The 27,945-nt window shown below is 35.2% G+C and overlaps 5 protein-coding genes across 5 annotated transcripts; all 5 read right to left on the bottom strand.

The window, feature by feature from the left end:
• Positions 1-1,910: 1,910 nt before the first annotated feature.
• Positions 1,911-3,534, bottom strand: LOC111996686 (uncharacterized). Its single transcript, XM_024028684.2, has 3 exons — positions 3,287-3,534; positions 3,066-3,187; positions 1,911-2,404 (listed from the first exon to the last, which is right to left on the bottom strand). The coding sequence occupies exons 1-3, from the start codon at positions 3,408-3,410 to the stop codon at positions 2,078-2,080; spliced, it is 573 nt and encodes a 190-aa protein (XP_023884452.2). The 5' UTR covers positions 3,411-3,534; the 3' UTR covers positions 1,911-2,077.
• A 2,030-nt stretch (positions 3,535-5,564) lies between these two features.
• LOC111996677 (actin) lies at positions 5,565-7,793 on the bottom strand. Its single transcript, XM_024028675.2, has 4 exons — positions 7,489-7,793; positions 7,006-7,399; positions 6,182-6,795; positions 5,565-5,963 (listed from the first exon to the last, which is right to left on the bottom strand). Exons 1-4 carry the CDS (start codon positions 7,543-7,545, stop codon positions 5,898-5,900), a joined length of 1,131 nt encoding a protein of 376 aa, XP_023884443.2. The 5' UTR covers positions 7,546-7,793; the 3' UTR covers positions 5,565-5,897.
• Positions 7,794-8,380: 587 nt separating this feature from the next.
• On the bottom strand, positions 8,381-11,182 carry LOC112009706 (uncharacterized). The gene is made up of 6 exons (XM_024042031.2): positions 10,767-11,182; positions 10,545-10,652; positions 9,584-9,745; positions 9,317-9,488; positions 8,951-9,024; positions 8,381-8,838 (listed from the first exon to the last, which is right to left on the bottom strand). The coding sequence occupies exons 1-6, from the start codon at positions 11,103-11,105 to the stop codon at positions 8,758-8,760; spliced, it is 936 nt and encodes a 311-aa protein (XP_023897799.1). The 5' UTR covers positions 11,106-11,182; the 3' UTR covers positions 8,381-8,757.
• Positions 11,183-16,638: 5,456 nt separating this feature from the next.
• LOC112038913 (pollen receptor-like kinase 3) lies at positions 16,639-19,313 on the bottom strand. The gene is made up of 2 exons (XM_024071750.2): positions 17,959-19,313; positions 16,639-17,638 (listed from the first exon to the last, which is right to left on the bottom strand). The coding sequence occupies exons 1-2, from the start codon at positions 19,274-19,276 to the stop codon at positions 17,070-17,072; spliced, it is 1,887 nt and encodes a 628-aa protein (XP_023927518.2). The 5' UTR covers positions 19,277-19,313; the 3' UTR covers positions 16,639-17,069.
• Positions 19,314-21,060: 1,747 nt separating this feature from the next.
• On the bottom strand, positions 21,061-23,177 carry LOC112009133 (photosystem I chlorophyll a/b-binding protein 6, chloroplastic). The gene is made up of 5 exons (XM_024041475.2): positions 22,620-23,177; positions 22,335-22,502; positions 22,183-22,220; positions 21,575-22,089; positions 21,061-21,269 (listed from the first exon to the last, which is right to left on the bottom strand). The coding sequence occupies exons 1-5, from the start codon at positions 22,664-22,666 to the stop codon at positions 21,252-21,254; spliced, it is 786 nt and encodes a 261-aa protein (XP_023897243.1). The 5' UTR covers positions 22,667-23,177; the 3' UTR covers positions 21,061-21,251.
• Positions 23,178-27,945: the final 4,768 nt, after the last annotated feature.

Here is a 27,945-nt window from a genome sequence, read left to right as displayed (position 1 = left end):
AAATTATTAGGTAAACCCAGAATACAATTAATCTGCCATTATATATATATATATATATTAAATGACTTGCACGTATTGTCTTGGAGTACCACAGCATCTATACTTGGACAGTACCTATTAATTACTCATAATGGTTAATTGTTTTGATAGCATTGTAGAGTTGCAGATATCTTGATGGAGAAATAAGATGCTTATGGGTCTTATTTAATCAGATTTGAGTGAGAGACAATCTAGCTAGTGCTTCTTTGGGAGCTTGTTGCAGATAGGACATCACTGATTTGTTAGAGATGGAATTTAGTGTTGGCTACCAGGTTTGTGTAGGGAGTGAATTTTGTGGATCCTTTGTGGATGGCTTTTTAATCCTCTTTTCTTACAGAAAAATGCCATTGTATGCAATCAAGTTTTAAGTTTTTTAACACTTGAGATTTAACCAGAAAAATAATTCAGAAAACTTAGTATCGTTAACTTTTATTATGATTTGTTACAACATACACCAAATCTCGAAAGTTGCAGAGAAGAGGTTCATGAGAAATCAGCTCTGATCATTATTTAAACATGGCATTGCATGTGAAGTGCAAGCCTAATGTTTCCATGTCACACTGAAAATCGGACTCACCTCCTCTTCATTCAGGGAATGTAAGCAAAGAGATAAGGACCTCACTGAGCGTTTTGCCAGTTCAAAGTCCTGAAACTGAAAGGCAGGTGCACAAGTGCAGCCCACGAGAAAGAAGTGATTCTCAACATCCCTTGGAGGTGCTTTAAGCATCGTCCCATCTGGGGAAATGCTGATGTCCTTTGTTGGAAAGGACCCGAACCAAACCACACATTTGGGGGCACTGTGTACTGCAGTTGCTGATTGTCAAGCAGATTGGGTCCAAGGCAAGTTGGTTTGACCTGCCCATCTTTGTCATTCAATTCCACTATCTGAAAGAAAATATCAATGGTGGTGGAAAAAAATGTTACAAAAGAAAAAGAGTAATTACAGTGGGAAGGAGGGCTGCAAGACTGAAAATTGTATAGATTTTCTATTAGTTTTAGGCGTTTAAGCATAGTTCATTCTAACTTGCTACTTTATGCAAAACAAGTTGTAAATGAAATAAGTTGAATTAAACCAAGTTTTAAAAGTTTGGAATTGTTCATTAATTATATTTCAAACACAAGTTGAGTTAAAGTTTAGGACCAAACTAGATTATATATTTAAGTTTGGTTCATTTTTTTGTTTAACAAGCTTGAACTTGCTCACAAACTACTTGATTAACTTAATCTTTTTTCATATATAGTACTAAATTTTGTAATCCCTTCACAAATCTATGCTAACAAGTAATAACTAAATTATTTTTGAAATTATATTATTTGAATTAATAAGATAAAATGTTTTTCATTAATGAACTTATAAAAATTAGATCCACCTATTGGGCTATGTGGAGTTTGGTTTGGAGTTCGATCTAGTTTGTGACCTGACCCGACATGAAAGCGTTACAGATTTAAATGAAATTTTGGTGAGGCCTAGTTCATAGAGCAAAGGCTTGGGCCGATATTTAGCTATACTTCAAGAATGCCTAATAATTACTCATAACGTGTTTATGATGGTATAATTGTTTTGACAGCATTCTTGAGTTACCAACGTCTTTGGTTAAATAAGATGCTTATAATTATGGGATTTAATTAAACATATTTGAGTGAGAAACGGTCTAGGTGATGCTTCTTTGGGAGCTTGCTGCAGATAGCTCACCACTGCTTTGTTAGACGTGAAATTTAGTGTTGGCTACCGGGTTTCTGCAGGGTGTAAATTTCTTGATCCTTAGTGCCCAGCTTCTTGGCCTTTTTTCCTGACTGAAAATAGCATTGAATATTTGTATGCAATGAAGTTTTAAGTTCTTACCACATGAGATTTAACCAGATAAAGAAAATTCAAGAAACTAAGTATGTTAACTTTTATTATGATTTAATACAACACACACAAAAGTTGAACAAAGAGGTTCATAAAACATCTGCTCAGATTATCATTCAAAGCATTGCATGTGAAGTGCAAGCCTAATGTTTCCATGTTACAGTGAATATCGGACTTGACCTATCTTCATTCAGGGAATGTGAGCAAAGAGATGAGGGCCTCACTATTCGGAAAGCGTGAAACAAGTTCTGAGCGTTTTGCCAGTTCAAAGTCCTGAAATTGGAAGGCAGGTGCACAAGTGCAGCCCACAAGAGAGAAGTGAGTCTCACCATCCCTTGGAGGTGCTTTGAGCACTGTCCCACTCCCATCTGGGGAAATGCTGATGTCCTTTGTTGGAAAAGAACCAAACCACACATTTGAAGGCACTGTGTACTGCGGTTGCTGATTGTCAAGAAGATTGGGTCCAAGGCAGGTTAGTTTCACTTGCCCATCTTTGTCATTCAATTCCACTATCTGAAAGAAAATATCAATATGGTGGTGGAAAAAAATGTTAAAAAAGAAAGAGTTATTACATTGGGAAGGAGAGTTGCATGACTAAAAGTGGTACAGATTTTCTATTAGTTCTAAAACATGTGATCAATCTTGAAATGTAATCCTTCAACTAAGAGATGAACTAAACACAACTTTATGAGTACTTTTCATGTTTCAGTCATTTTCAATGACAATTTTATGAAGACCATGCTAAAACACAACATCTACATATACAAGAACAAAAGAAAGAACAAGGGATCTCATGACATGAGTGCTTTGAGTGTTTCATATGCATTTTCTGCAACCAAAGCAGTTATACAATTTTGCAGTACAATACCACAGAATTGTAATCACTATCTCGGCCTAAATCCGAGGAGCTCAAAACAAGCCATTTGAGGCTATCTTTCACCAACACTCGCATAATTACACTAAATGTTAATTTAATCAAATACAGTCAGTTCCTTCACCTCTTCAAATTAATTGTGTGGGCAAAAGTAGCAACTTTGACACGTTTTTGCCTTGATTTATTTTTGCCCGCCACAACAACAATCGTCAAGTTACAATATTTTGCAGTAAAACTGGTAGTAAATTTAGCACTTTTTCTTTTTCTTTATGCATTGGTTTAGGGTGAGTGAGTGCATACCGTGACAGGTTCTCCCACATAAAAATGCCATGTTTCTGCACATGGTATACGGTGGAGGTTAGACACATTCCCAGACGGTAGCAGAAAGTAAATGCACGAACTCACTGCGCGTTCCACCTTGTCTGAAATCATTATAAGAACGACAAAATTTATATACAAAACAACATAGTATTCATCATCATCATCACAAATAAAATATATGTTCTTGTATCGTAACTTACACTGAGGGGGAAGCTGAGACTTGGAGAGAACAATTGAGTTATCTCTGAAAGTTTCAGAGTAAAACCCACCTTCTGGGTGGGCAGCCAGATTCAACTTGGCTACAATCTCCGATGCCGAACCCATGTTTGCTTTCCTTTGTTTAGCCTCAATCGCACTCTTTCACCTGATCAGATCACAATTCAGATCAACCTAACCTTATATAATATTAAGCCCCAGCTGACTACTATATACTCTTTATCTTGAATATACTGTACACCGGTTGTTGGGAAAGTCGTAGCCTAGCTGCTACCAAACTTTTTTGTATTTTTTTTTATATTATAATTCCATAATTTAAGTAGTTGAATTTTGAAAAATGCATGTCTTCGTTGAAACAGGAGTAGCGGATGTATTACGGAGTGCAACTTACCAGCCTTCCCTATTATTTTACTAAAATTTTGATACCAATCTTTATAGGGAATATTAAAAAAATTATTTTTTAAAAATCAATTAGTTTTCTATTTCTTTTTTTTTTATAAAAAAGTTTATTAATTTTCTTTTTACAAGATAGAATTTTTACTCTAATTTAATATAAGTGTATATATATGTGAAGTTTCCTTCTAAAAACTTGAATCTCGGCCCTTACTCCCTACACCCCACAAACACTTATACTTATGAAGTAACCACCACACCAAGTTTATTATCTTTCGGGAATTTATTAACTATTACTCCGACTCCTAACTTTAAAAATACATTACGGGTCTGTTTAGAAACAATTTACTTAGCTAAAATTAAAATTTTTTTGTAGTAAGTAATATAGATAAAGGTAAAAACTAACTAAAATATTACAATGAAACCTATGAATAATATCAAAAGTGCAGCAGGACTTATAAATAATAGCAAAAAATAAACTGAATAGTAGTAAAAATAAACTAAATAGTAGAATAAGTTGACTTTAAATTCTAATCCCAAACCCAACCTACACTTACCATTGCCTCTTGTTTTGATGTTAAGTTGAACATAATTTATAGTTGAAAATACCAGTTAACCCCTTTGCCATCTGCTTTTGAAATGGGTAAATTAGTCTTTCAATGTTAAATTTTGTCATATTTAACACCAAAATAGGAAATGTTGAAACAAAGTTAAACTTTGGACAGGCAATTGTGCATTTTAATAATTCAAGGGGTTTGCATGTAATCAGGGTAAAAGATCATGGTAGAAAAATATATTTGCCTTTTATTTATTTAGTTAGTTTTTTAATTGCAAATTAATTCAATCTAAAATGGCCATTTTGCATTTCACATTTTTTTTTATTGGTTAGTTAGATACACATCCATTAGGTCTTTAACCCACGACCTTACCGTCCAATTAATTATCACTAGAGAAGTACTAATTGAATTATAACTCATTGACACGATTTTAAATCACAAATTTTCAATTGTCATATTAGATCCTTTTAACGATTTTATTTAAAACCAAACTTTGAGATCAAAATATAGCAATAGTTTGTTTAAATTTTCATAGACCAAAGTTGTAGCTGAAGCCAAGACATCATTAGTCTGATGGCACCTCCAGTGCAAGACCAAGGGCCGGGGTAGAGTAGATTTAGGATTTCTAACCAAAATAAAAATAAATAAATAAAAAGTTGCAGCTGAAAGTGTGTTCACAAAAATACAAAATCTATTAATTTAGATTGGAATCTTAATCATTTGTAATCCAAATTTTAAGGTGTTAAATGTGCTAATTAAAAATTTGTGAATAAAATTATATGATGGATTAAGCCCTAGGTTAGTTGAGTTTCATTATTCTTGATTTGATGGTGCAACCAGCCCCAGCATTAGAGTCCATGGCTTGAGCAATTGGGTTTGAGTCTTCCTTAATTATTGTAAAAGCATTTTTGGGAATGTTTGGTAAACCTGCTATCTGAGATATCCTCTTACAATAAAGGGCATTTTGGTGCCTTTTTTAATTTGACAATTTACAGCCAAAGAAACACTATTATTTATAGTTTCACAATTTCCCTCTTTTTTTCTTTTTTTTTCTTTTTTCCCGTCTTTACACTCTCTTCCAAGTATTGCATTCAAAGTCTAACTCGCATGATGATCCATACCTCCTATATGTCTTATAGACAGTTTTAGTCTTGATACTCCTAATGAGGGGCTTAAGTCCTTTGAGTGTGCAAGCAAAAGGGGATCAATGTCAATGTATATCTATATATATATGTCACTGCTCAGCATCTTTATTGACTTGAGGGTGAAAATTTGGCTATACGTTTTTATTTTATTTTTTGAAATAGGACTATACATTATTGAGAGATAGAGAGATAGAAAATGTTAAAGATATATTAGACATATTAGCCCAATGTAATAGGCCCAAGCCTATTCTTATTTGTATTAGTAGTCTAGGATTTAGTTGCCTATATATACTCATCTTATAATTCATTGTAACACAAATATTGTACTACACTCTTACATAATAAAGATATAACCCTTAAAAGATTCCTTCGTAGACGTAGGCCAACAAGGCTGAGTTCCTATTCTATGCTTTTCCTTCCACATCTACTCTAGCATATACAATATGGTATAACATATCGCGTTACTAATATATTTAACAGAAGACAGGGTATTTCGTTATTCAGAAACATTTCATGTGGACAATAGAAGAACCTGACTCCATGTAGTCTTCCTTAGTTATCCACATCTGCAACACAAGCTCAATACCAACTATCAGTAATAAACAATGTAGACTTCTCCTAATAAATATAAAAATATATCAAGATGTCCTAATGTGCTTATTGTTTATTACAGAGGAAGCATGATGCTAGCTAACTATATCTTGAGAAAATAGAGTCTATATGCAATACTTAGATTGATCAAAATCATAGGAAAAATTAAAATGTGAATAACAAAGAAAGGCACCTGCTGAAAAGTGCTTAATGAAGCCAGAATGGAGCCACCAATCCAAACACTATACTTTCTTTCTGGCGGTGCAACCACTCTCACCCTTACCCCAGGAGGTGCCAGTGAGCTCAGCTCCTTAGCCAACCTATCAGCAAGGCCTGGTATCATAGTGGTGCCCCCACTAAGCACCAAATTACCAAACATCTCTCTCCTGATGTCCATATCACACCTTCTGATTGACCTCAGCACAATCTCATCGACACCACCAGACTCCATTCCCACTATACTTGGATCAAACAGGACTTCTGGGCACTTGAACCGCCCTGCTCCAATTGTTATAACTTGCCCATCAGGCAATTCATATAGCTTCTCCAGCTCAGAGCTCTCCTTTGACATGCCAAGTTCTTTCTCAAAATCCATTGCAACATAAGAAAGTTTCTCCTTTATATCCCTGACAATCTCTCTTTCTGCTGATGTTGTGAATATGTAGCCTTCTTCTGCTAGGATCTTGGTGAGGTAGTCTGTGAGGTCTTTGCCAGCTAAATCAAGCCTCTGGATGGTGTGTGGAAGTGCATAACCCTCGTAGATTGGGACTGCATGTGTCACTCCTTCTCCAGAATCCATTACCATTCCTGTAAAAGGTCTTTAAAATGTGTAATTGGAACACAAACTCCCACAAGGTGCTACCAGGCCTAAAGTCATTCCTAATGGCTGAATTAATCACTTCTACCTTTCTTGAAAGATTACTATAAACATGAGTTTAATATCAGTTGTCAATTGTCAAAGATGGGTTATGGTATGAAAATCACAATAACCTTCCTTGAGGTGTAAGTTTTACGTACCTGTGGTTCGTCCACTGGCATACAAGGACAGCACAGCTTGAATGGCTATGAAAGTGGCTGGGATTGCAAAGGCTTCAAACATGATTTCTACCATTTTCTCTCTGTTGGTTTTGGGATTCAAAGGGGCTTCCGTTAAGAGGACAGGGTGTTCTTCTATGTTGACTCTGAGCTCCTTGTCAAATGTATGCTCCCAAAGTCTCTCCATAGCTTCCCAATCTCTCACAATTCCATGCTCAATGGGATAGCTTAAACTGAGGATCCCACGCCTTGCTTGTGCTTCATCTCCAAAGTAGATAGCCTTCTGTCCAATGCCAATCATTGCATGTCTGTTTCTTGGCTGACCTATTATGCTAGGAAAAAGTACACATGGAGCATCATCACCAGCAAACCCAGCCTGCATTAAGGGAACATTAAGGGAAGTCAAACTGTTAGTACATAATTAATGAAGATTTGCAGGAGGGGAAAATTGCTGGAGTGACTAACCTTGACAGAGCCTGTTCCATTGTCACAAACAATTGGACGATTTTCATCAAAATCCATGCCTCTTGTGCTTAATTAGAAGCTTTCCAAGAAGTGGATTGAAAGGGAAGAGTCGTGGGAGGCTGGCATATACAGGCTATGTAAATAAAGATAAGGAAGCTGAAAAAGGAGGAGAATAATGTTTAACTTTCGCTTTGACATGAATTTTAGCATTACTCTCTTTCGGTTGCTTTTGTGCATGCCAAAGCATATTGAATATGCCTTATTTATACAAATCCTTTTCCATTCTGAGAAGGCATCGAGTAGGCTGCCCTCTCTTCATTTGCAGGCTTCTAAAAGATATGGTCTAATATTCGAAAAACTTTTTAAATTGTCTACACTTATTAGCTGAATTAAAAATGTATACACTTTTTTTCTTAGGGATTTTTGTTTTTGTTTTTGTATTTTTTTTTTTCAGAGAGTATAACTCTTTGAAATCAATGCAAGCATAAACTACTAAAAACGGTTTGCTACTTTGTTGAAATCATATTATTAATCAACATAATCACATGCCAAAATAATTCACTTGATAAGCAAAAGCAAATGCTAAAACTGAAGGTGAATGATTTGTTTTTTAAATGCATATTCGTATTGGAATTGAAGGATATTTTTTTTTTTTTTAATGCAAGGTCAATGCCACACGTCGCACACATGATCAAACCCGAATCAACCAAAATTTACCTTATAGTACATCTTACATCATTCATCATTGTAACACATGCTTTTTGAAATACAATATATAGACATATATTATGTAAATGCAAGCGTGTCATAAAAAAATAAATAAATAAATAAATAAACAAACAAACAAACTATCTTCCACGTATAAATGGTAATTGTGCGACTGTGAACAATATTGAAATAGTTATCCATGAACTCTCTCACTTTTATTTCTACCTTCTCTAATGCCAGATAGGATAACATACTACCGTTATTTACAGAACTGTGGAGAAATCCACCACAGGAAATCAAATTTTAACGGTAATAGATTTAAATGTTCTTCAAATTCCAGCCTCTAAAGGCTTTGTGCCAATCAACAAAGAATTTGGAAAAATAAACCATTGAAGATAATTCGTAGGACCATCCAAAGTAGTAGCAACACAGCATATCTTCCAACTAACAATCCTTCATCAGTGGCAATCAGGTGAAAAAAGTACACTTCAATCTTGAGACCTTCCCCAAGTGACTTAGTGCCTGATGCTTTTCATAGATTTCTTCTAAACCATCTAGCATTCATCCTCGAAAAGCTCTCTTAACAAATCCTTGCAAAGAGCTCCCCATTCCAGCACCAACAGCTTCTGCAAAATACTGAGCCTGCAAAAAACTCACCGCAATGAAGAGTTTTGTACAATGCCAACATTCCCAAATGGTCATAATTGAGAAAAATATAAGAATTCAAAACAAGAAAGGAAGCAAGAGAAAATACCTCTTGGATGGTCTTCTTCAGATCAAAAGCATCTTTCACACGACCATTCAAGAAAGACCATGTATCACGAAAATCTGTAAGAAAATGTCAAGCAAGTGAGTAAAATGTTATTTATGGTATGCATTCACCATGGCACTAAAAAAAAGTCTGTTTTCACCGACACTGCACAATGCAAGAATTCAAAAAGGGTTCATACCATATGAAAAATTCCCTCCTCCCCCCCCCCTCTTTTTGCATCATCATTGTTTTGGTTACCCACAATTTGATCAAGGCGGACAAGCATTGTAGCAATCATCTTCTTTTTTTTTTTTTTTTTTAATTTAAAAAAAGAGTCTAAGTTTGAAGACCAAAGTAAAGAACATAAACCTGGGGAACTATCAGTCAGCATGTATATCTCGGTTGTTGAGTATATTCCCCCAAGGACAGTACGCCTTACATACCAATCAATATCAGAGGCCTCATCACCGACAGCATGCCAGATCTCATCTATAAGCATTGCCCTCTGCTTAAAACTTGTTGGAACATTCAATGGTTGTGCCTGCAGAAAAAATTGATAACAGATATTTTCCGTGGTTCAGATTTATGAATGCAAGTCATAGCTTTAACAAGACGATTGGCTGCAGAGGATAATACCTGGATGCTAAGAGCTTGAGGCCATTTTGAGATGTATGGAGCTTGCATTTCCAGGCGAAACCTAATGAGCTTGGAGATGTGATCACTAGGTATCATGCTTTTTAAGTCCTCTCCAGAGTCAATTCTATCAATGAGCCTTTGCAAGCAATCATCCATGAAAAACTGAAAAGTGAAAAAAATACCACCAGCTCAATACACACATAGAAAGGAAAGTAAGTTTTGTAGGCTAAACCGAAGTGCATCACTAAGCATGTGTTACACTGCAAAAAGAGTATGGCACTAGACCCCAAAAACAGTTTTAACAAAATGCAACCACAGATCAATTAGTAATATCAGATTCCGACCTCAAAAGAGATTATCGTTAGCAAGTCAATACTAAAGTAGATGGTTAGACGACAATCTGCAAAAGTAGCGCACAAAAGTTTTAAATCACCGAAACCCATCAAAAAGCCACCTGAATTGAAATCCCTCCCTTTTTAACTACTGCCAGAAACACACTAGCTGTGCAAGACAAATCATGTCAACAATGATGACTAACTCAATCGACCTAAATCAAATTCACTCACAAATCATAGTGTTATATTATTACCAACATTCTTTTTAATTAAAAAGTTTCATATACACCCAATGGGTCTTAAAAAGCCACAACCTTGCTTAAATGACATTTGAGCTAAAAAATTACCAAAAACATTTGGGGGGAACAAAGCCCCATTATCAAAATGTGTTAGAATGTTAAGTATGTCATTATACTCGCTATGTTCTATCAACTTAAGCTTTTGAAACAGTTGATAATTTATCAAAATGTGCTGAATTGGGGGGAAAAAATCAAAATTTTATACACTATCACAAAATTCAGGGACTTAAAAACAATAGTGAACATGACCCAATTGCTAGCATACTGAATATAATTGAGTTGGAAAAACAGAAGTTAAATTGATGCTAAACCGCTGAAGAAAAGTACCTCGACGAGTGCGGCTTCTTTCCTTGGGAAAGAACCAATGATAGAAGGAGAAACACCAACTGCCCTGGCACCAGCAATCATAGCCGCCTCAGTCCATCCCAACCGCACCTGCAATTACAAAATGGGCATTATTCTTCAGTCTTAGCAAAAGTTCATTGGTGTTCTCTTTGACAATTTATCAAACACATTGTGGGCATAAATAAAAAAGAGTGTAGTACGTACCACGTGGGGAAGCGAGGCTTGAAGCACTCGAGCTTGCTCGTCCTGGTACTCGACGTACCGCCGTTTCCTCTGAGTCTCTTGGGGTCCAGCTTCCTCGGCCGTTGAGGTTGACGTGGGGTCAGAATGATTACTCGTAGAGTGTTGATTTGGGTTTGGATTAAAGGTTTGGTTAGGCGATGATTGAGGAATTTCAGAAGTGGAGGAGAAACGACAAGTGTTATTATCAATATTTTGATGATGAGGAAGAAGAAAAGGGAAACGGAGACGGGCTTTGATATTGATATTGCTACCGGAAGGTGCACGGAGGAGGAGCAGACGCTTCGTCGCCGTTCGGTACATTTCCGGTAACTACTAAAGAGAACAAAGGGGAAGAGAAGAAGAGAAGGGTTTAGGATTGTTTGTTAATATTCGTTAAAGTACAAATATATAATATAATATAATATAAATAATTGTTTGAGAGGAGATTTTGAGGTTCCACGTTGTAGTGTGTGGTGGTGCCAAGTGTCATAGGGCTCTGCCAAGAGGAAAGTTTTGGCAAATAAATTTTTTCACCTGTTTCAATAGAAAATCTTGAATAAAAATAGTTTTTCGTATTTTCTAGAATTTAATAGTATAAAAAAAAATAGTCAATGGAAAATTATTTTTAATCAACATACTCCCATTTTTTACCTTTTCTTCCCTTCAATTGACTTCTTTAGTTCTTTTGAGAGATAGAGAGGAGAGGAAAAATACATTTTCTCACTTGTTTGTTTCGATGAAAAATTTTATGTAAATATAGTTTTATGTATTTTTTAGTATTTGATAGCATAAAAAAAAAATTAGTGAATGGAAAACTATTTTTGGTCAACGTAAAAAGTATGGCTTAATTTTAGAGATTGTTATCCACCTTTTTTTTTTTTTTGGAAAACAACTTTATCTCACAGCAAGCTATATAAGGAGAGGTTAAAAAAAAATTTAACTCATTTAAGGTTGTTACCAAACAAAATTGTGGCTGATGCTCTAGCAAAAAAGGCTAAATGTTGTACGGGGCTGCAAGTGTGGTTGGAAGACCTCTCTAAGGATATTGCCCATTTAGTCTTATTTGATGTTCATTGAGTTTTATGAGTAAAGTCCCAGGCTGTTCCTAATTTGGTTTTTCAACCCAACAACAACCAAAAAAAAAAAAAAAAGTTGCTACCAAATATAGGAAAATAATATAGTTTTATAGAAAATACTTTTGAAAAATGACTTATTTTCTAAAAAATATTAGCACCGAAACAAAGAAAAAATTTAGTCCTCATAATTGTTGGATGCCTATATTAGACTCTTCAATAGATGAGATAACACATATTTCACCAATTTTTAAATTCCTTTATTATGCTTTTTTTTTTTTTTTTACCGTTAGTTAATTTTCTAAATATATTAGTTACGTGGTTGATTTTAAAACATTTTTATTATGTGAAAAATTCAAGTTTCTGAAACTCGAGTTTCACTAGAAACTTAAAAATATATATTAACAAATGATTTTCTTTATAGAACTTGAGTTCTAAAAATGGTCACATAACAAAAATGTTTCAAAATTGATCACATAATTAATATGTTTGGGAAATTAGCCTAACGGGCAATTTATCATTTTTTGGACAATTATTTGTTTACATTATACTATTACACTTTTTTATTATTTTAATTTTAATCTAAGTTATAGTCAAGCCAATGTTGGGCAATCCTCCAACAAATGCCTAGTAATACCACCCAAGTCAATCAAGACCCTTATGGTCGGTAAGGTTCTCTTTGTTTTACCTAATCACCTAGTTAATGGCAATAGCCACAGAGCCTACAGTAGACTTCCTAAGAGGATGCTTATAATCATCGTGCAAGACTACCATGATCACAATTTGGCTTCAAATTAGTATCAAAATTGGGCTTTTAGACTTAATGGTCCATCCACCACTATTATGGGCCTTTTATTTTATGTAAGGAAATGAAAGGTATTTCTTATTTGAAAAATGTTCCAAGCAGTGGTCATGATAATCGATTAATTGTGATGTTTGGTTCCAATTTCCAAATATATTGTGCGGCCTAGGTGTTAACCATGGATGTCAATTCATGGCCCTTTCGCTCTTCTTTCTTTTATCTTTAGGTTTCGGCCCCATTTTATTTAGCTCCCCTACATGTTTTGCAAGAACATCATTATGGGCCATCGGTCCTTCAAGTTCATGCGAGGCCCATGTTTTAGTTCTCTAGCTTGAACTATTCCTTCAATTTTTGGGTGCCAACAAATGGACATCTACAAATTTTACCAGTTATAAACAAAAGGCTTAACTACTTTTTGACTATGTATACTTTCAAAGCTAACAAAATGCTATCACGTATCCTATCCAAAAAAAAAAAAAAAAAAGGAGCTATCACGTATCTGACTACAATATTCTCTATATACATTGTACTTTGCATAGCTGGAAAGAATACAAAGAAGTAACAATAAGTGTCACTAATAGATATTTATGTCGGATGATATGTCACATGCATGAAATAATTATTTAATTTTAAAGAGATTTAGTGAGGAGTATTGTAAAATGCATCATGTGGAATCAAATAAACTTATTAACTACCTAAAAATGAGGGGATAGGGGATTCAATCAACAAGGCAAGGAATTTGGCTCTCCTGGCAAAGCTTAATTGAGGCTTGTGCTAGGCTATAGCAAGTTGTTATAACATTAGCTTTTTGTTTGACAGATGGCTCGGTTGTTGAAGATGAGAGGATAGAAAATGAGAAAGAAATAGAAAAGTGGAGAGATAGAAGAAATTTTAATTTCTCTCATTTGTGTCTCTGGTTAAAACGTGAAAAAGTAGAATGATAGAAAATAGAATTTGCATAAACTTAATCTCATGCCTCTATTACATAACTTTTTTATATTAATATTTTATAAAGCAAAAATTAAAAGCAAAAATGGTTCAACGTAAAATGGTTAAGGAGCCAAAAAAAAAAAAAAGTTTTAACGTGTAAAACAATTACTCACATTACACAACTTTCATTTATCTTCTTCTAGAGAGAGAGAGAGGGGGGAATGGAGGAGCGACCGGTTAGAGTATATGTGGATGGAATCTATGATCTCTTCCACTTCGGCCACCAAGAAACTATCTGTATTTACTCTCTTTATTTTCTGTTTGTTTTCCGTGGAAACTTAAAAAGAAAACAGCTTTTCCGGGGAATTTGTTGGTTTTTTTTTAATGGGTTTCATTAATTTTGGAATTTGATATATTTTTCAGACAATTGGATTGCTTAATTTTCATTAGGTTTTGCATAATATATAAGAAATTTCTCTGTGTGTGAATGCGCGTGTGTGTGTTAATGAATTGTAAGTTTGTTATAGGCTCAGTAATTTTGATGCTAAATGTTGAGTTGTAGTTGAATTGCTCCATACTCATTGTGTTCTATTTCTATGTGCAAATTTGGACATTAATATGATATGATTATCAATAAGAGTAGCAAAGATCCTTGAAAAAAAAAAATTATTTATATATATATTTTAAAAAAAAAAAAAAAAAAAATAGATAAGTCATTTTCACCGAACCACTTCTCCTTCCCATTTTTTTCTCTAATTTGGGGGCTGAAAAATGGTGGGCTCGAAATGAGAAAACAGTTGGGCTCCACCATTTTCTCTCCCCAAAATTACTCCAATCAAATACTATTTTCACTCAAAATCTCTCAAGTAATGCTACAATCACAAATTATTTTACAAACGGTTGTTGTAACCAGTTTTTTACTAGTTTTCATCTAAGCTCACCACTAACATTACATTTTCATTTATCAATAACCACTCATCACATCAACAGTTTATAAAAAAACTCGTATCTCTAGCATTACTCAAATCTCTCATATTTTCTCTCCTTCATTTTCCATCTTCTCTATTTTCACTCAAACCAAATGTAGCCTTAAATAAAGGAGAGGCAAGATTATGGATAAATCTTGTTACACGCTCCTTATTGTATACCTAAGAACACTTCCACTCTGAAATTATGTTTTGAAAATGCAATTTCAGTTATAACTGTGAAACGGTGTCACAATTTTAACTGAAATCCTATTTTTAAAAGACAATTTCAACTAACTTGACATCGGCATGTAACTTACCACCAAGTTTTTTTGGTCTTTGATAGGGTGAGGGTGGAATCTTGACTTGATTTCCTTTGCCTTGCTTCTTGTTCTTGAAGTGAGTCATCAAATCTACACCTATTTAATTGGGGGCTCATGGGGAAGACTCCCCTTGCTAGGCTTATGCAACAAATGGGAATTTTTGAATTGAGTGCTAATAAGCTTGCAAATAGCCAGGATCAGGTAACTAAGGGCAATTTTCATGGTGCTCGACTGTGAAAATTTGAAACTATACCTCAGAATAATGTATTTCCTATTGCCATTTGGACTCTTAGTTGCATGGTAATCGTGTCATCTTTCAGCACACAAAACTAAACTTAGAGCTTCATGAAAGCTGTTTCTAGAAGTCAGTGGAGTATTCATTTTAGCTCATGGATAGAAACAAACCTGATCTTTTGAGATTATCAGAGTCAAATGGGTTAAACTTCTTCAAGGAAACTAGATTAAAGGGTTTTCACGAGTACTTTGATACACAAGTTGATGTTGTTGTTGATGTTGTTTCTGATTATGGTATTCTAATGAAGTCTTTATTGGGGGAAAAAAACACTAGACTTGTATTTTCTGCTGACTTCTTGCATTGGTATCTCACAGATGGAATCAAATTTTGTAAGAAGACCACCTATGCAAGTTTGTTTGATTTGTCAAGTGACCTATTTCCATATGAAGGGACCCTGTCATGTTCTTAGACATGTCAAGATACACTAGCGAACTTGAGCAAATGGTATCGATTTGCATACTAAGAAATGGACACGCAAATTTGGTTACCAAATTAGTACCAACCTATTGGAAAAACCAGCTGAAAGAATAAAAATTAAGCATACCACTACTTGAGAGTTGAGAGACAAATTTTTACCCAAAATATAAAATATTTGCAAATTGTAATGATCATTATTTAAAAGCGGCCACAAGGACTTTCGATTGATTGGACGAACTTCCCTATCCATAAGTTCGTAAATCAAATACATGTCCTACTCCTATGAATCTGCAACATAAAATCCTTGAAGATAATCACATTCTCATGCGAAATATGTCTAAGAAGCTTCAATTCTCGGCATAGTCAGTGTTTGATGTACTTGGTGTTGGTCTCAAACAACGTTTGCCACATTGAGTAATAATGCTTCCCTCATTGTCTAATCAGGCTCATGTCATGAACAAGGTTTCTTGGATTAAATTGTCCATGCTTGATAATGTCACTTATAGACGTTGTTTTGAAAGAAAGAAATAGGATTGGAGAATTGGAATTAGGACTTCTCTTTTCTTCTTCTAAAAGAAAAAATATAAGATAACTCTTGATGTGTCATGAACATCTTTGCATTCCCATAGATATTACCAACGAAATGCAACAACTTTTCAGGATGGTATAGAGTAAGATTTGGAACTACTAACCCTTAGAGACGTGTATGTATTTGTAGTCTAATATAAATAAAAAACTTTCTTGAAAAGATTGAAACTTTAATGAGCAATTTTCATTAAGACACTTTACAAAAAGTCCAACAGGAAAAAAGCAGTACCTAGATTTATCAACAAAGGAGATCAAAAACCTGCAAATAATGAAGCAATTAACGCTGTTGTGGAAACCATTTTATCATCTTTCAAATTTAAGTCATGCCCCCAACTTACCACTAACTAGCTTCACCAAAATCCATCAGAATTAAGTGAGCGTCTCTGAAGACTTTTCATTTAAAGGAATGGCAAGCACAACGCACCCTGCATTTTGAAAGGAATATACAAAGCCAACCCACATTGCACCCAAAAACAAAAATGTTAAGATTACTCTGTAGGAGTTGACATCGTGCTCTATTCAAAAGGTTTTTTTTTAAAAAAAAAAATCACTACAGCTCCAGCTTAGCATTTTCAAATTTTTGGTATCTGCGTTTTTTCCCCTAATTGGCTAGTTTAAAATGTGAGAATGTGAAATGCTATGCACAACATTTTCATTGGGTAGTAATGAAGTGCCAAAGACAAATCTATCACCATATAGATCCATTACCAGAACTGGTTTTCAAAGCTCTCTCTAGTCTTGAAGGAAAGAGCTAGCTCGCAAAATATTGAGTCATGAACGTTGAAGTTGAAGCACGGTTTTAAGATGATGTTGGCGACCTCTTCTACCCCTTTTTCCTAACAAATTAAGCCAAAATGTATTGAACTATTACATTGTCACGGCATGGCATGCCTTAAATTTGTACCTCTTCTATCCTCCTAATGGCTTCCCTCATGTCGAGCCGTTGCTGAGGATTACTTTCAGTGCAAGCAGCCCCAATTCGGAGGAGTTGCAAAATCTGATTGCGCGAATTAGTATAGCTCAATAGCTCCGGATCGATCAATTCATCCTCTCTCCTTTCATACATCGAGGTTAGAACCCATTGCACAACATCAATCCCACCCTTGCCATTGCTAAGATATTGAGAGGGGAATTTGCCGGTAAGGATTTCAAGAATGACAATTCCAAGGCAATAAACATCTGACTTGGGAGAGACATCTTGGTATTGTACGAATTCAGGGGATTTATAGGCGAACATTGATTGCACGGCATTGGGTGTGTTGATTAGTGGATGAAAGCCATAGTCACTTAGGAATGGCTCATAATCATCACCTAGAAGAACATTGCTGGACTTGAGATTTCCATGAGGCAACTCATAAGAAGAAAATTCAGAATGGAGGAACCCCATTCCACGCGCCATTCCCTGGATAATCTTCAGACGAATAGGCCAATTCAGCTCGGCATGAGAAATTCCACGATCACCTGCACAATTCAATAACATGTTTTAAGGATGTGTTTGAATATAGTTTATTTTACTGAAAACATGCAATGAGACTTGTTTTTAATGATAATTTTGTTGAAAAAGAGACTTGTGAGTCCCATGAACGTGCATGAAAACTAATGAAAAAGCATGAAATACTATTCTCAAAAAAAAAAGTGAAACGCAGATGTTGGACGTGGCGCTATATCCAAACGGGTACTAAAGTTGGATCTATTTCAAATAAAAATAATTTCCAGGAATAGAGCCTGCATGCAGAGAAGAGGCTTAAGATGGCAATGGAGATCAAAGTCATAATACATACCATGTAAGACATACAAGAGGCTGCCTTTAGGAATGTATTCAGACACCAACAGCTTCTCCTCTCTTCGAAAATGGTAAGCCAAAGGCGTCAAGATATTCCTGTGCCTTAGTCTTCCAAACCGCCTCATCTCGGCATCAAAACCTTCTCTCTGTAACCTATTCATCTCCCTCAACCTCTTCACCACGACGGACAACCCAGTGGCCATCACAGCCTTATAGGCAGACCCCAACCCGCCATTCCCCAACACCTCCGCCGCGGCCTTCATCAAATCCTGCAACCCAAACGCACCCCTGTCATCATTCAGCATCACAAGATCAGACATCCCGTTCTTTCCATGTGTTGAACCCTTTCTCGAGCTGCCTTTCCGGCTCGTCTCTGATGCCCTGCTGTTGCTGCGGTTAGAAGTAGAACTTGGCACGTGCACTTCAACCACAGAGACAGTGTCTGGCACTTTTTCTCTATCAAGAATACCAAAGTGGTCCTCCTCCTCACTGCGCCGCTTGCTAGTGATTAAAAATGCAAATGCGACAAAAACAAGCGCTGCAATGCCAAGCACCACGACCACCACGAAGTTGTTGGTCTTTTTTTCAGGTGGTACTTGATCAGGAACATTAGTATTATTATTAGTTTTATTATTGCCCATGCAAACCTTGCCAAGCGGCTTCCCACAAAGGCCTTCGTTTCCTTTAAACGTGTCCACGCTAAAAATGGACAAGCTCTCAGGGATTTCACCTTCCAACTTGTTGTTGGACAAATCGAGTTGTTTCAAGGTAGGTATATTCATAGGAGGGATAGGTCCTGAAAAATGGTTGTGCTCAAGGTGGAGTTCTAGGATATGGGATAGTTGTGTCACAGATTCAGGTATGGTACCATTGAATTGGTTATAAGAAATCCAGAATTTCTTCAAAGAAGTAATATGGGCAAAGAAATCTTTAGGTATTTCACCAGAGAACTGGTTTCCTGTTAATAAGAGAGACTTCAAAGCACCAACCCTGTGAAAGTCAGGGATTGGACCTGAGAAGGAGTTGTTAACCAAACTGATAGTTCGAAGGCCATGAAGTGCATTTAAAGCTTCAATGTCTATCGTCCCGGAGATGTCTAAACCTGTGAGATGAAGGCCTGTGACAGTGCCATTAAAGCAAATAATTCCAACCCACTTGGCTGAGCAAGGAGAGGAGTCAGGAAGCCATGAACTTAACCTGTCTGCACGGGTGAAGGATTGTTTTAGTTTGAGAAGAGCCTCATGTTCGGCTAAGGAAAAAGAGAGAGGAGGGAGGAGGAGGAGAAGGAAGAAAAGTAGAACACGAACAGCGGCCATTGCTGACCCGGAAATGAGGCAGGTCCCAGTAGAAACCAGCCGCTGTTCGGAGGAGAGAGGATTAATGTGTGGTTCTTCTCTAAGCTTTTTTTGTTTGGTGGTGTTCCTTTTTTGGTTCTGTTGATGAGTTTGAGTTTGGGTTTGGGTTTGGGAGGGAAGTGTGTCATGTTGGGTGTGAGGTGTGAGTTGCATTGATGAGAGGGAAATTGGTGAATAGGTAGGAAGTGCCAGATTTACGTTAAAACTCCCTAAGAATAGCTAGCTAGGGACTTCTAGAAAGAGAGGCTTTTTGAGGCCTGTAGATTTAGTGTGGGGTTGAGAGGAAGAGAGAGAGATGTGCAAATTTTTAATTTTATGTTGACCTAGTCAGTTTCATTCGTTAATGAAAGTGGCAGAGATGTCTCTTCAAGCTCACCTTTTATTTGGACGGTCCATCTATATAGAATGTAGAGGGCTCTGGCATGCATTTTCTAAACCTGGTACAAATAACTGTGGACACAGCCTAGAGTTACATTACTAACTTTTCCTAAAATTATAACAAGTGGATATGTTATCCAAGAATAAAAGGTCTATCTTTCATCTGAACCAATGGAAACGCACAAATTCCGAACTTTCAGTTTTAGAAGGTAGATTAGAATTTAGAGCACTCGTGCAGAATACCATTACAGCAAATTTTTAACAAAACTCAAGTAAAACTATCCCGCGTTTATCTCCAGTCCTTTAAAATTATAAACCATTCTTTTCTCGAAACCCATTTCAGGTACAGTAGATTTGGTTTGAAATTTCCCCAAATTTCCTTGCTTTATGATTCAATTTTTCATCAAATTTGCTTGATGATGGATGGGTATATGATGCCCGATTGAGTGCCATATATATGCCAGCAGGTGGGAGCATGTGGGATTTTTGTTGCTCGAAGTTATCATTTTTCTTGATTTAATTGTATTCATATTTTTGGGTTTTGAAACAGAAAGGTCAGTGTTTTTTTTTTAATGTATCTGGTTCAGTAGTTTAGTACAATTTGTTAAAGCATTTGTTAGTGGTTGTTCATTAGTTTTTCTTCCCATGATGTTGGTGTTGATGACTTGAACTTTGTCATAAGTGGCTTGCTCTTCTCATCTTGCGCTAAATGCTAATATGAAATTGCTGCGTTTCAATTCAGGTGCCTGTGGTCCTCTACTTGTTTTGAAGTGATTCTGGCAGTCTGATATATAAAGTGTCTGTAAGTATTTTGTTAAGAAGACACGGCAGAGTGGTAATTTCATGGTTGAAGAAGACTGTCTCATTGTATTGGCATTGCTCAATATTTCCATGGATGCAATGCAAGGAAATGAGCAAAAGCACAAAACTTATTTGAATAGAGTTTGGAACTAGTTCCATAAAGAGAGGACATGCTGTTTGTATATATTCATTGATATTGCATAGAAAAATAAAGGTGATACAAGACATTGAAATTACAAAATTATGTAAAATTACAATAATTAATTTTTTTTTCTTTTTTATAAAAATATGAACATTGAGGAGTTGGAAAACGTGAGTGTTTAAAATATATAATAAATAAAGAAGAAATAATATTTAAATGAAATGGAGATAAAGTATTGAGGTTGATGTAGTTGTCTGTGAATAGTAGATTAACTAAAATAATAAAAGTGGAGTTTTTAGTATTAATTTAGGTAAAATTGGATTGAGCTTGATGCTAATTCTTTTACCGCCTAGACAAACAGGTGATTAGTGTCATTTAATCAAGTTGACAATAACAAGTCCATGGACAACAATTTAATCAACTATTAGCAAAAAATCGAAGTCCAGATGTTTCTTTGGCTTCTTGTTCTTGAGATGTACAATTAATTCTCACTTCTGATAACAAACAGCTAGCAGATGATTTTACAAGAATTACAGAGGAACTTCCTGCCTGTCCGGCTGTTGGTGCCACCAAATTTTGCATGTCTTTCATAAACTGGTTCTCAAATTCAAAACTTCAACGTAACGTGAAAGCCTGCAAGTACGAAATTAATATTTGTTATCAAGTGCAAAGTCATATATATTTCACTGAAATTTTACAAAGAGTGGTAATAGTTACCATCAAAAAACAATTGAAAACACGATTTCTGTTAAAATTATGATTTCACCATTTCATGATTATAACTAAAATAATTATACAATGTTGTACACACTCTAACTCAAAACATGATTTCAGCTTGAGTGTGTATGACAATATATAACTTAGCGTGTGCAATAATAATTAGTCTTCTATTTATAAATTACTAGGTCCATTTTGGTGATTGGAGAAGAGAGCATTACCGAAAAAATGTTGCAGTGACCAGGATCTGCAACATGACACATCAAGTTGTCAATGGGGCTTTGTCCTGTATAAATGGCTTGGAACCAGAAGCCCACAAAAGCAAGCATAGCAAGACGCCCATTCTTAATCTCCTTAGTCCTCAACACCATCACAGGCTCTGGGGAACCTCTACCCCACATCATGGGGTCAAACCATAGCCCACCTGGGTAACCAACATCAGGCTTTGGGTTCTTCTTATGTGGTACTTTTGGTTCAATGTCAACACACCCTGGATTTATCATATCAGCCCATCTTCTTCCCTCTACCCAACCCATCAAGACTAATTGCACCACAAATAAGGTTGTTTTGTCTGTAAAGTATTCTCTAGCACCAGCATCATACCATGAAAATTTATCGATGAAACCTATTCTTCCAAGCCATTCTGGAATCAGAATTCCAGCCACTGCTAGCATTGCCCATCTGCCATGCATTAGCTCCGCTTGTGCAAACCATTTAAGTGACTCTGGATCAGACCCTATCACAACAAAAGAGGATATCAGTACTGCAAGTCTAGTCTAGAACTATCTTTAAAGTGTTTTTGCAGAGCAATATACAAACTAACACATACCTAATCCAAGTGGGTCGAAGCCAAAATCGCCAGGAAGACTGCAATTAACATAAAAAGAAAGAAATGATGTCTTCATGATGCCATAGCACTCTCTCTATAATTTAAATTAACAATGAAAGTTCCAATACAGATTTAGGGAGTAGTGATGATACCTGCCATCAAGCCACTCAGGAGGTGAACTGCCAGGGAACCACAATGGCCTATCCGGAGGAAGTGGTTCACATACACTTGATACTCCTTTTGTTGCATCTAAATGGCTAGTCCTCCTCCCAGGTAAGCAAGTTGTGAATTTTCCTAGAGAAATTTTTTTATGCAATTCCCTGTTTCCAATAAAAAATAAATAAATAACATATATGAAGATAAAGTACTGTACATGTATAAGCAAGCAATAAAATCTATCTGAATGCTAAGCCTGGAGTTGAAAAAAAAATGTTGACCTTGTTGGGAGGCTTGACAATGCAGTAGAAGCAATGGCTAGTGCCATGGATGACAAAATGTTCCTGCACAAACTGTGCAACTCTGTGGCTTTTTGCAGGCTGCTCTGTCTGATGGTTTATCTAGTCCATGTAGAATGGATAATATTCATGATGGTGTAGCGTGACTTTGGCACAAAACGGACCATAAGAGCCAATGGTTACTGAACTTGGCACGTGTTTTGGATATGGGAATTGGACTTGGGAGAATGAATTTGGTATGACTTATGGGCTTGCATAGTAGTGAGTTTGGTCTTGTGATAATATTAGTCTGCGTTACTTATCTGGTTGACCCAACCCAATCCTTAGTTCACCCAGCTCAATTTGGAATCCAAAGTGATTGGGCCTAAGCTGATATCCAGTTCTTTCATTGGGTGCCCAACTTCAACAATAGGGCCAAGATCTCTGCTACATCTTATGCTGTTGTTCCACCCAAGAAAAAATAGGTTATGCTTTGATTTGTGTTAATTAAACTATTTGAAAAAAATCTCTTGATGTCATATGTAAGATCTTGGATCAAATTTCTTACTCAAGGGAAGGTTTTAAAGCGATAACAATAACAATTCCAATCCAAGTTAAGGCCATGCCCAATCCTATTTGGTGTGCAAGCAAAGTATTCTCCTTATACTATAAGTCTAGTAATTAATGGTTTAGTGTATAGTTAGTCTAGGACTTAGACTCCTATAAATACCCCTATTGGGTGCATTGTGTAATATACATAATTCAGTATAATGAATATGTAGCCATCAAGAGCTTTAGTCCATGGATGTCAACTATTAGGCTAAACTACGTCTCTGTGTTCTCAATCTTTCTCTCCCTATTTTTGATTCTCACAGAAAGAATGAAATGGAAACTTTTTTTTTTTTTGGGTCCAAGATATGGAGTTTAAAAAACCCATTATAATTAGTCATATAAGAAATAAGTAGATATCTCTTGCATCTAATATATACAACATCTCTCTTACAGCATATGAATCTCACACAGTTGTGGAGTCCATATATTGTGAGAGAAATACTACATATACCGGATATATAAAATAATTATTTATTAGAAACAAATTTATCAAAGAAATAACCATGACTTTTAAGGCTTAATTTTGCTCTAGTGACATATACATCTCACTGTTTTGAAATACCGACAATGCCTCATGACAATTGTCATCTAGCTCACTTGTTGTGCCTAGTTCTTTCCTTCCTGATAGAATTGAGAATGAATTCTCTATATATTTAAGTGCATGTAAAACCGACCCATTCAAAGGACTCACTATATATATATATAGACATGAATTATGCATAAGTTAAAAGGAGTGTGCTACAACCTACAAGACTACAAGTAAGTATAATGGGCTTAGGACTCATTTGGCATTGTATTATGAAACATGTTGAGGATGGGAGACCAATTTGAGTTTGGAAACTGCATCACAAAAACATCCTAAACAGTATGACATTACAAAAGATATCCACAAGATAATCTTAGGAGACAACATAGATTAGCTAGATGGAACCTGAAGGAGGTGAGGCTAAACAAGATGATAATCAATCTCAATATTATTGTTCTATTTGCAGAATTCACAATAGCAAAGAGTGAAAAAGGAAATGTGAACACTAAAATGTTGTGTTGTACTTCTACAGCCTTTTTATTGATATAGGTTACAGGTGAGGTCAATTCCCATTTCCCAAAAACAGCTTTTTTTTTTCTTTTTTTTATGAACCAAAAACAGCTTAATTATGGTGTAGAGGAACACATTTTTTGTCTTTTGATTAATATATTATTGTGCTGATATTTGAGCAAGACAATTTTTATGTACCTTTCAAAATATGGGTTTGATGTGTATATTGAAATGACGAAAAGACAGGTAGTTCAATGATTTGAATCCGATTCGAGACATTCATTATTCATGTTGCTACCTGCGGGCACTTTGCCCTGATCTGCTTCACTGCTTGCTTGAGTTGAGTAAGTTAGTTAGGTAGTAGTAGCTCATCAACTGCTTTCGCAATGACCTATTGGACTGATTGTAACATCTCACCTGTTCACCTAACCAATATGTTGTGCAATCATACCTCACAGTTTCTCAAAAAGGACATATGGTTTGCATTCTCTTTTGTATTATGAATCCTAGATTCAAATTTTGAGATGCCATCAGAAATTAATCTTACAAAATTGTCTGATACTTTAAAAAAATAAATAAATAAATAAAATTATGCAAGAATATGAGGAGAAGGTGTCACATTTAACTTTTGAGAGTAGTTTTTTTTTTTTTTTGAGAGAGCTTTCAACTTATTACATCTACTCTTAAAAATAACTCTTTATTATCAGACCAAAACGCCAATCGATTTTTGATATAAGCGAAGATTAATTTCTAAATCTCTTATTCAACTATCAGAAACTTTACCAGTTGAGCTACCTATGAAATCCACAAGAGTAATTAAGAGATCATGCAAGTACCAATTGGAAACTTGAGATCTCAATTATTATAGTGCATGTTTGCATAAATCTTATTAGCGTGAATCATGTGAAATGTCAAAATAGGGTGAATTATGTGAAATCTAGTGCCATTTATATCTTACTTGAATCATTATTTGGTAACTACACAAAAAATGAATAAAGGACGAGCCTAAGCTAAACATAATTGTAACAAAACTAGTCAGCATTCCGATTTCCAAAATATGCAAGAACGAACAGGTATGGCAATACAAGCATTTCAACTTGAAAACAACACTTATTTTTCACACCCTCAAATCAAGTTAAAAAAATAAATAAATAAATAAACTAACAATTGAAACACAAACAATTACCAACAAGTTTTGTTTTGATTGTTGCAAAATAAAAGATGTGTCTATGATGAACTTAGCTAAAAATAATGTTCTTCCATTCACAACTAGTCATATCAGTGATTGTAAAAATATGAAACACATTGCATCTGTATATGCATAACAAAATCTCACAACATTTTTACAATAATCTTGTTTTGAGTTGTAACAGATTCTTACGTAATATTTTTATTTTACATTGAATTGTGGTGAGTTAATATCTTATGAGATTTTGTTGTGGTATGTCAAATTGTGAATTGTGAATTTAACAATAGACACTCAAACGGTTTATCGGTATACTTCCTATTTTATTAAAAAAATAAATAAAAATAGGTCCAAATCTATGAACTTTTATGGTAAGATTTGGGTAATTAGTACTATCTCAATGCAATCTTAAAGCAAAATTTTCTTTGAGGTTTTCTTTGAAGTTTTCTTAGAGATTTTTTTTTTTGAGAAAGAAGTTTTCTTTGAGATTGATTCAAAGAAATGTCATGTAATCTATATAAAATTGGGCATAAGATAAGCATTAGAGAAAGAAATTAAATAATGTAGTTAGTAAGGAATAAATGTAGTTTTCTTTCCTTAAAATATACTCAATAGTCATTTGTTGTACTTACTCAATTTCCAAACCAAACTCAAAAAAAAAAAAAAAACAAAACAAAACAAAATCGGAAATCCCCACATACACCCGACTCTGAATGAAAACACTTTACAAACGTTAACATCTCAACCGACCCAAAAAACCAAAACCAAAACCAAAACCAAGTACTAGAACTAGGCACTAGCCCATGATAACCAAATCAAAATCGAAAAACTCACACTTGAAACAACAATGGTGGAGGGTTTAACAGCGACACTAGGACGGTTACAGCACCAGAGGGCACTGGTATCTCTGTTCACATCGCACAAAACACTGTTCGTTGTGCTGTGGATCGTCGCGTTCGCTTCGGTTTTCGTTTGGCAGAGGAACATCGTTGATGGGTTTTTCGCGTTCGGTCGCGGCGTTAGCCGAGGAAAGCCACTGCCGAGGCTGAGACCTGTGGCTTTTTTTTTTTTTTTTTGGTGAGAGCTTTCAACTTATAGCATCCGCTCCTAATGATAACTCTTTATTAACAGATCAAAACACCAATAAATTTTTGCTACAAGCGAAGATTAATTTTCAAATCTCTTATTCAACTATCAAAAACTTTGTCAGTTGAGCTAACTGTGAAATCCACAAGAGTAGTTAAAAGATCATGCAAGTACCAATTGGGAACTTGAGATCTCAATTATTATCATGCATGTTTGTATAAATCTTATTAGCGTGAATCATGTGAAATGTCAAAATAGGGTGAATTATGTGAAATCAAGTACCATTTGTATTGAGTGTCTACCATCTAGGGGAGTTTCTGTTCCATCTTACTTGAATCATTATTTGGTAACTACACAAAAAATGAATAAAGGACGAGCCTAAGCTAAACATAATTGTAACAAAACTAGTCAGCATTCCGATTTCCAAACTATGCAAGAACGAACAAGTATGGCAATACAAGCATTTCAACTTGAAAACAACACTTATTTTTCACACCCTCAAATCAAGTTTTTAAAATAAAAAAAAACACACACACACACACACAAACAATTACCAACAAGCTTTGTTGTGATTGTTGCAAAATAAAAGATGTCTATGATGAACTTAGCTAAAAATAATGTTCTTCTAATCATAACTAGTCATACCAGTAATTATAAAAATATGAAACACGTTGCATCTGTATATGCATAATAAAATCTCACAACATTTTTACAATAATCTTGTTTTGAGTTGTAACAGATTCTTATGTAATATTTTTATTTTACATTGAATTGTGGTGAGTTAATATCTTATGAGATTTTGTTCTGGTATGTCAAATTGTGAATTGTGAATTGTGAATTTAACAATAGACACTCAAACGGTTTATCGGTATACTTCCTATTTTATTAAAAAAATAAATAAAAATAGGTCCAAATCTATGAACTTTTTATGGTAAGATTTGGGTAATTAGTAATATCTCATGCAATCTTAAAGCAAAATTTTCTTTGAGGTTTTCTTTGAAGTTTTCTTTGAGATTGATTCAAAGAAATGTCATGTAATCTAAATAAAATTGGGCATAAGATAAGCATTAGAGAAAGAAATTAAATAATGTAGTTAGTAAGGAATAAATGTAGTTTTCTTTCCTTAAAATATACTCAATAGTCATTTGTCGTAAATTTCCAAACCAAACCTAAAAAAAAACAAAAAACAAAAAAAAAAACAAAATCGGAAATCCCCACATACACCCGACTCTGATTGAAAACACTTTACAAACGTTAACATCTCAACCGACCCAAAAAACCAAAACCAAAACCAAAACCAAAACCAAGTACTAGAACTAGGCACTAGCCCATGATAACCAAATCAAAATCGAAAAACTCACACTTGAAACAACAATGGTGGAGGGTTTAACAGCGACACTAGGACGGTT

Source organism: Quercus suber, unplaced genomic scaffold, assembly GCF_002906115.3.
Source record: "Quercus suber isolate HL8 unplaced genomic scaffold, Cork oak 2.0 scaffold_131, whole genome shotgun sequence".
NCBI classification, from domain to species: Eukaryota; Viridiplantae; Streptophyta; class Magnoliopsida; order Fagales; family Fagaceae; genus Quercus; species Quercus suber.
This window is presented reverse-complemented; position numbering and strand designations above follow the sequence as displayed.

Excerpts from the sequence above, each read along its gene's own strand:
- LOC111996677 (XM_024028675.2), bottom strand. The coding sequence starts at position 7,545 with ATGGATTTTGATGAAAATCGTCCAATTGTTTGTGACAATGGAACAGGC. Across the intron at positions 6,796-7,005 it reads TGCCAGTGGACGAACCACAG|GAATGGTAATGGATTCTGGA; the intron begins GTACGTAAAACT and ends GACCTTTTACAG. Across the intron at positions 5,964-6,181 it reads CATTAAGCACTTTTCAGCAG|ATGTGGATAACTAAGGAAGA; the intron begins GTGCCTTTCTTT and ends CTTGTGTTGCAG.
- LOC112009706 (XM_024042031.2), bottom strand. The coding sequence starts at position 11,105 with ATGTACCGAACGGCGACGAAGCGTCTGCTCCTCCTCCGTGCACCTTCC. Across the intron at positions 9,489-9,583 it reads CTCAAGCTCTTAGCATCCAG|GCACAACCATTGAATGTTCC; the intron begins GTATTATCCTCT and ends TTTTTTCTGCAG. Across the intron at positions 8,839-8,950 it reads TGAAGAAGACCATCCAAGAG|GCTCAGTATTTTGCAGAAGC; the intron begins GTATTTTCTCTT and ends AGTTTTTTGCAG.
- LOC112038913 (XM_024071750.2), bottom strand. The coding sequence starts at position 19,276 with ATGGCCGCTGTTCGTGTTCTACTTTTCTTCCTTCTCCTCCTCCTCCCT. Across the intron at positions 17,639-17,958 it reads CCTCTTGTATGTCTTACATG|GTGATCGTGGAATTTCTCAT; the intron begins GTATGTATTATG and ends TGAATTGTGCAG.
- LOC112009133 (XM_024041475.2), bottom strand. The coding sequence starts at position 22,666 with ATGGCACTAGCCATTGCTTCTACTGCATTGTCAAGCCTCCCAACAAG. Across the intron at positions 22,503-22,619 it reads TTGTCAAGCCTCCCAACAAG|GGAATTGCATAAAAAAATTT; the intron begins GTCAACATTTTT and ends TATTGGAAACAG. Across the intron at positions 22,221-22,334 it reads CCTGAGTGGCTTGATGGCAG|TCTTCCTGGCGATTTTGGCT; the intron begins GTATCATCACTA and ends TGTTAATTGCAG.
- LOC111996686 (XM_024028684.2), bottom strand. The coding sequence starts at position 3,410 with ATGGGTTCGGCATCGGAGATTGTAGCCAAGTTGAATCTGGCTGCCCAC. Across the intron at positions 3,188-3,286 it reads GTCTCAGCTTCCCCCTCAGT|ACAAGGTGGAACGCGCAGTG; the intron begins GTAAGTTACGAT and ends TAATGATTTCAG. Across the intron at positions 2,405-3,065 it reads ATGTGGGAGAACCTGTCACG|ATAGTGGAATTGAATGACAA; the intron begins GTATGCACTCAC and ends ATTTTCTTTCAG.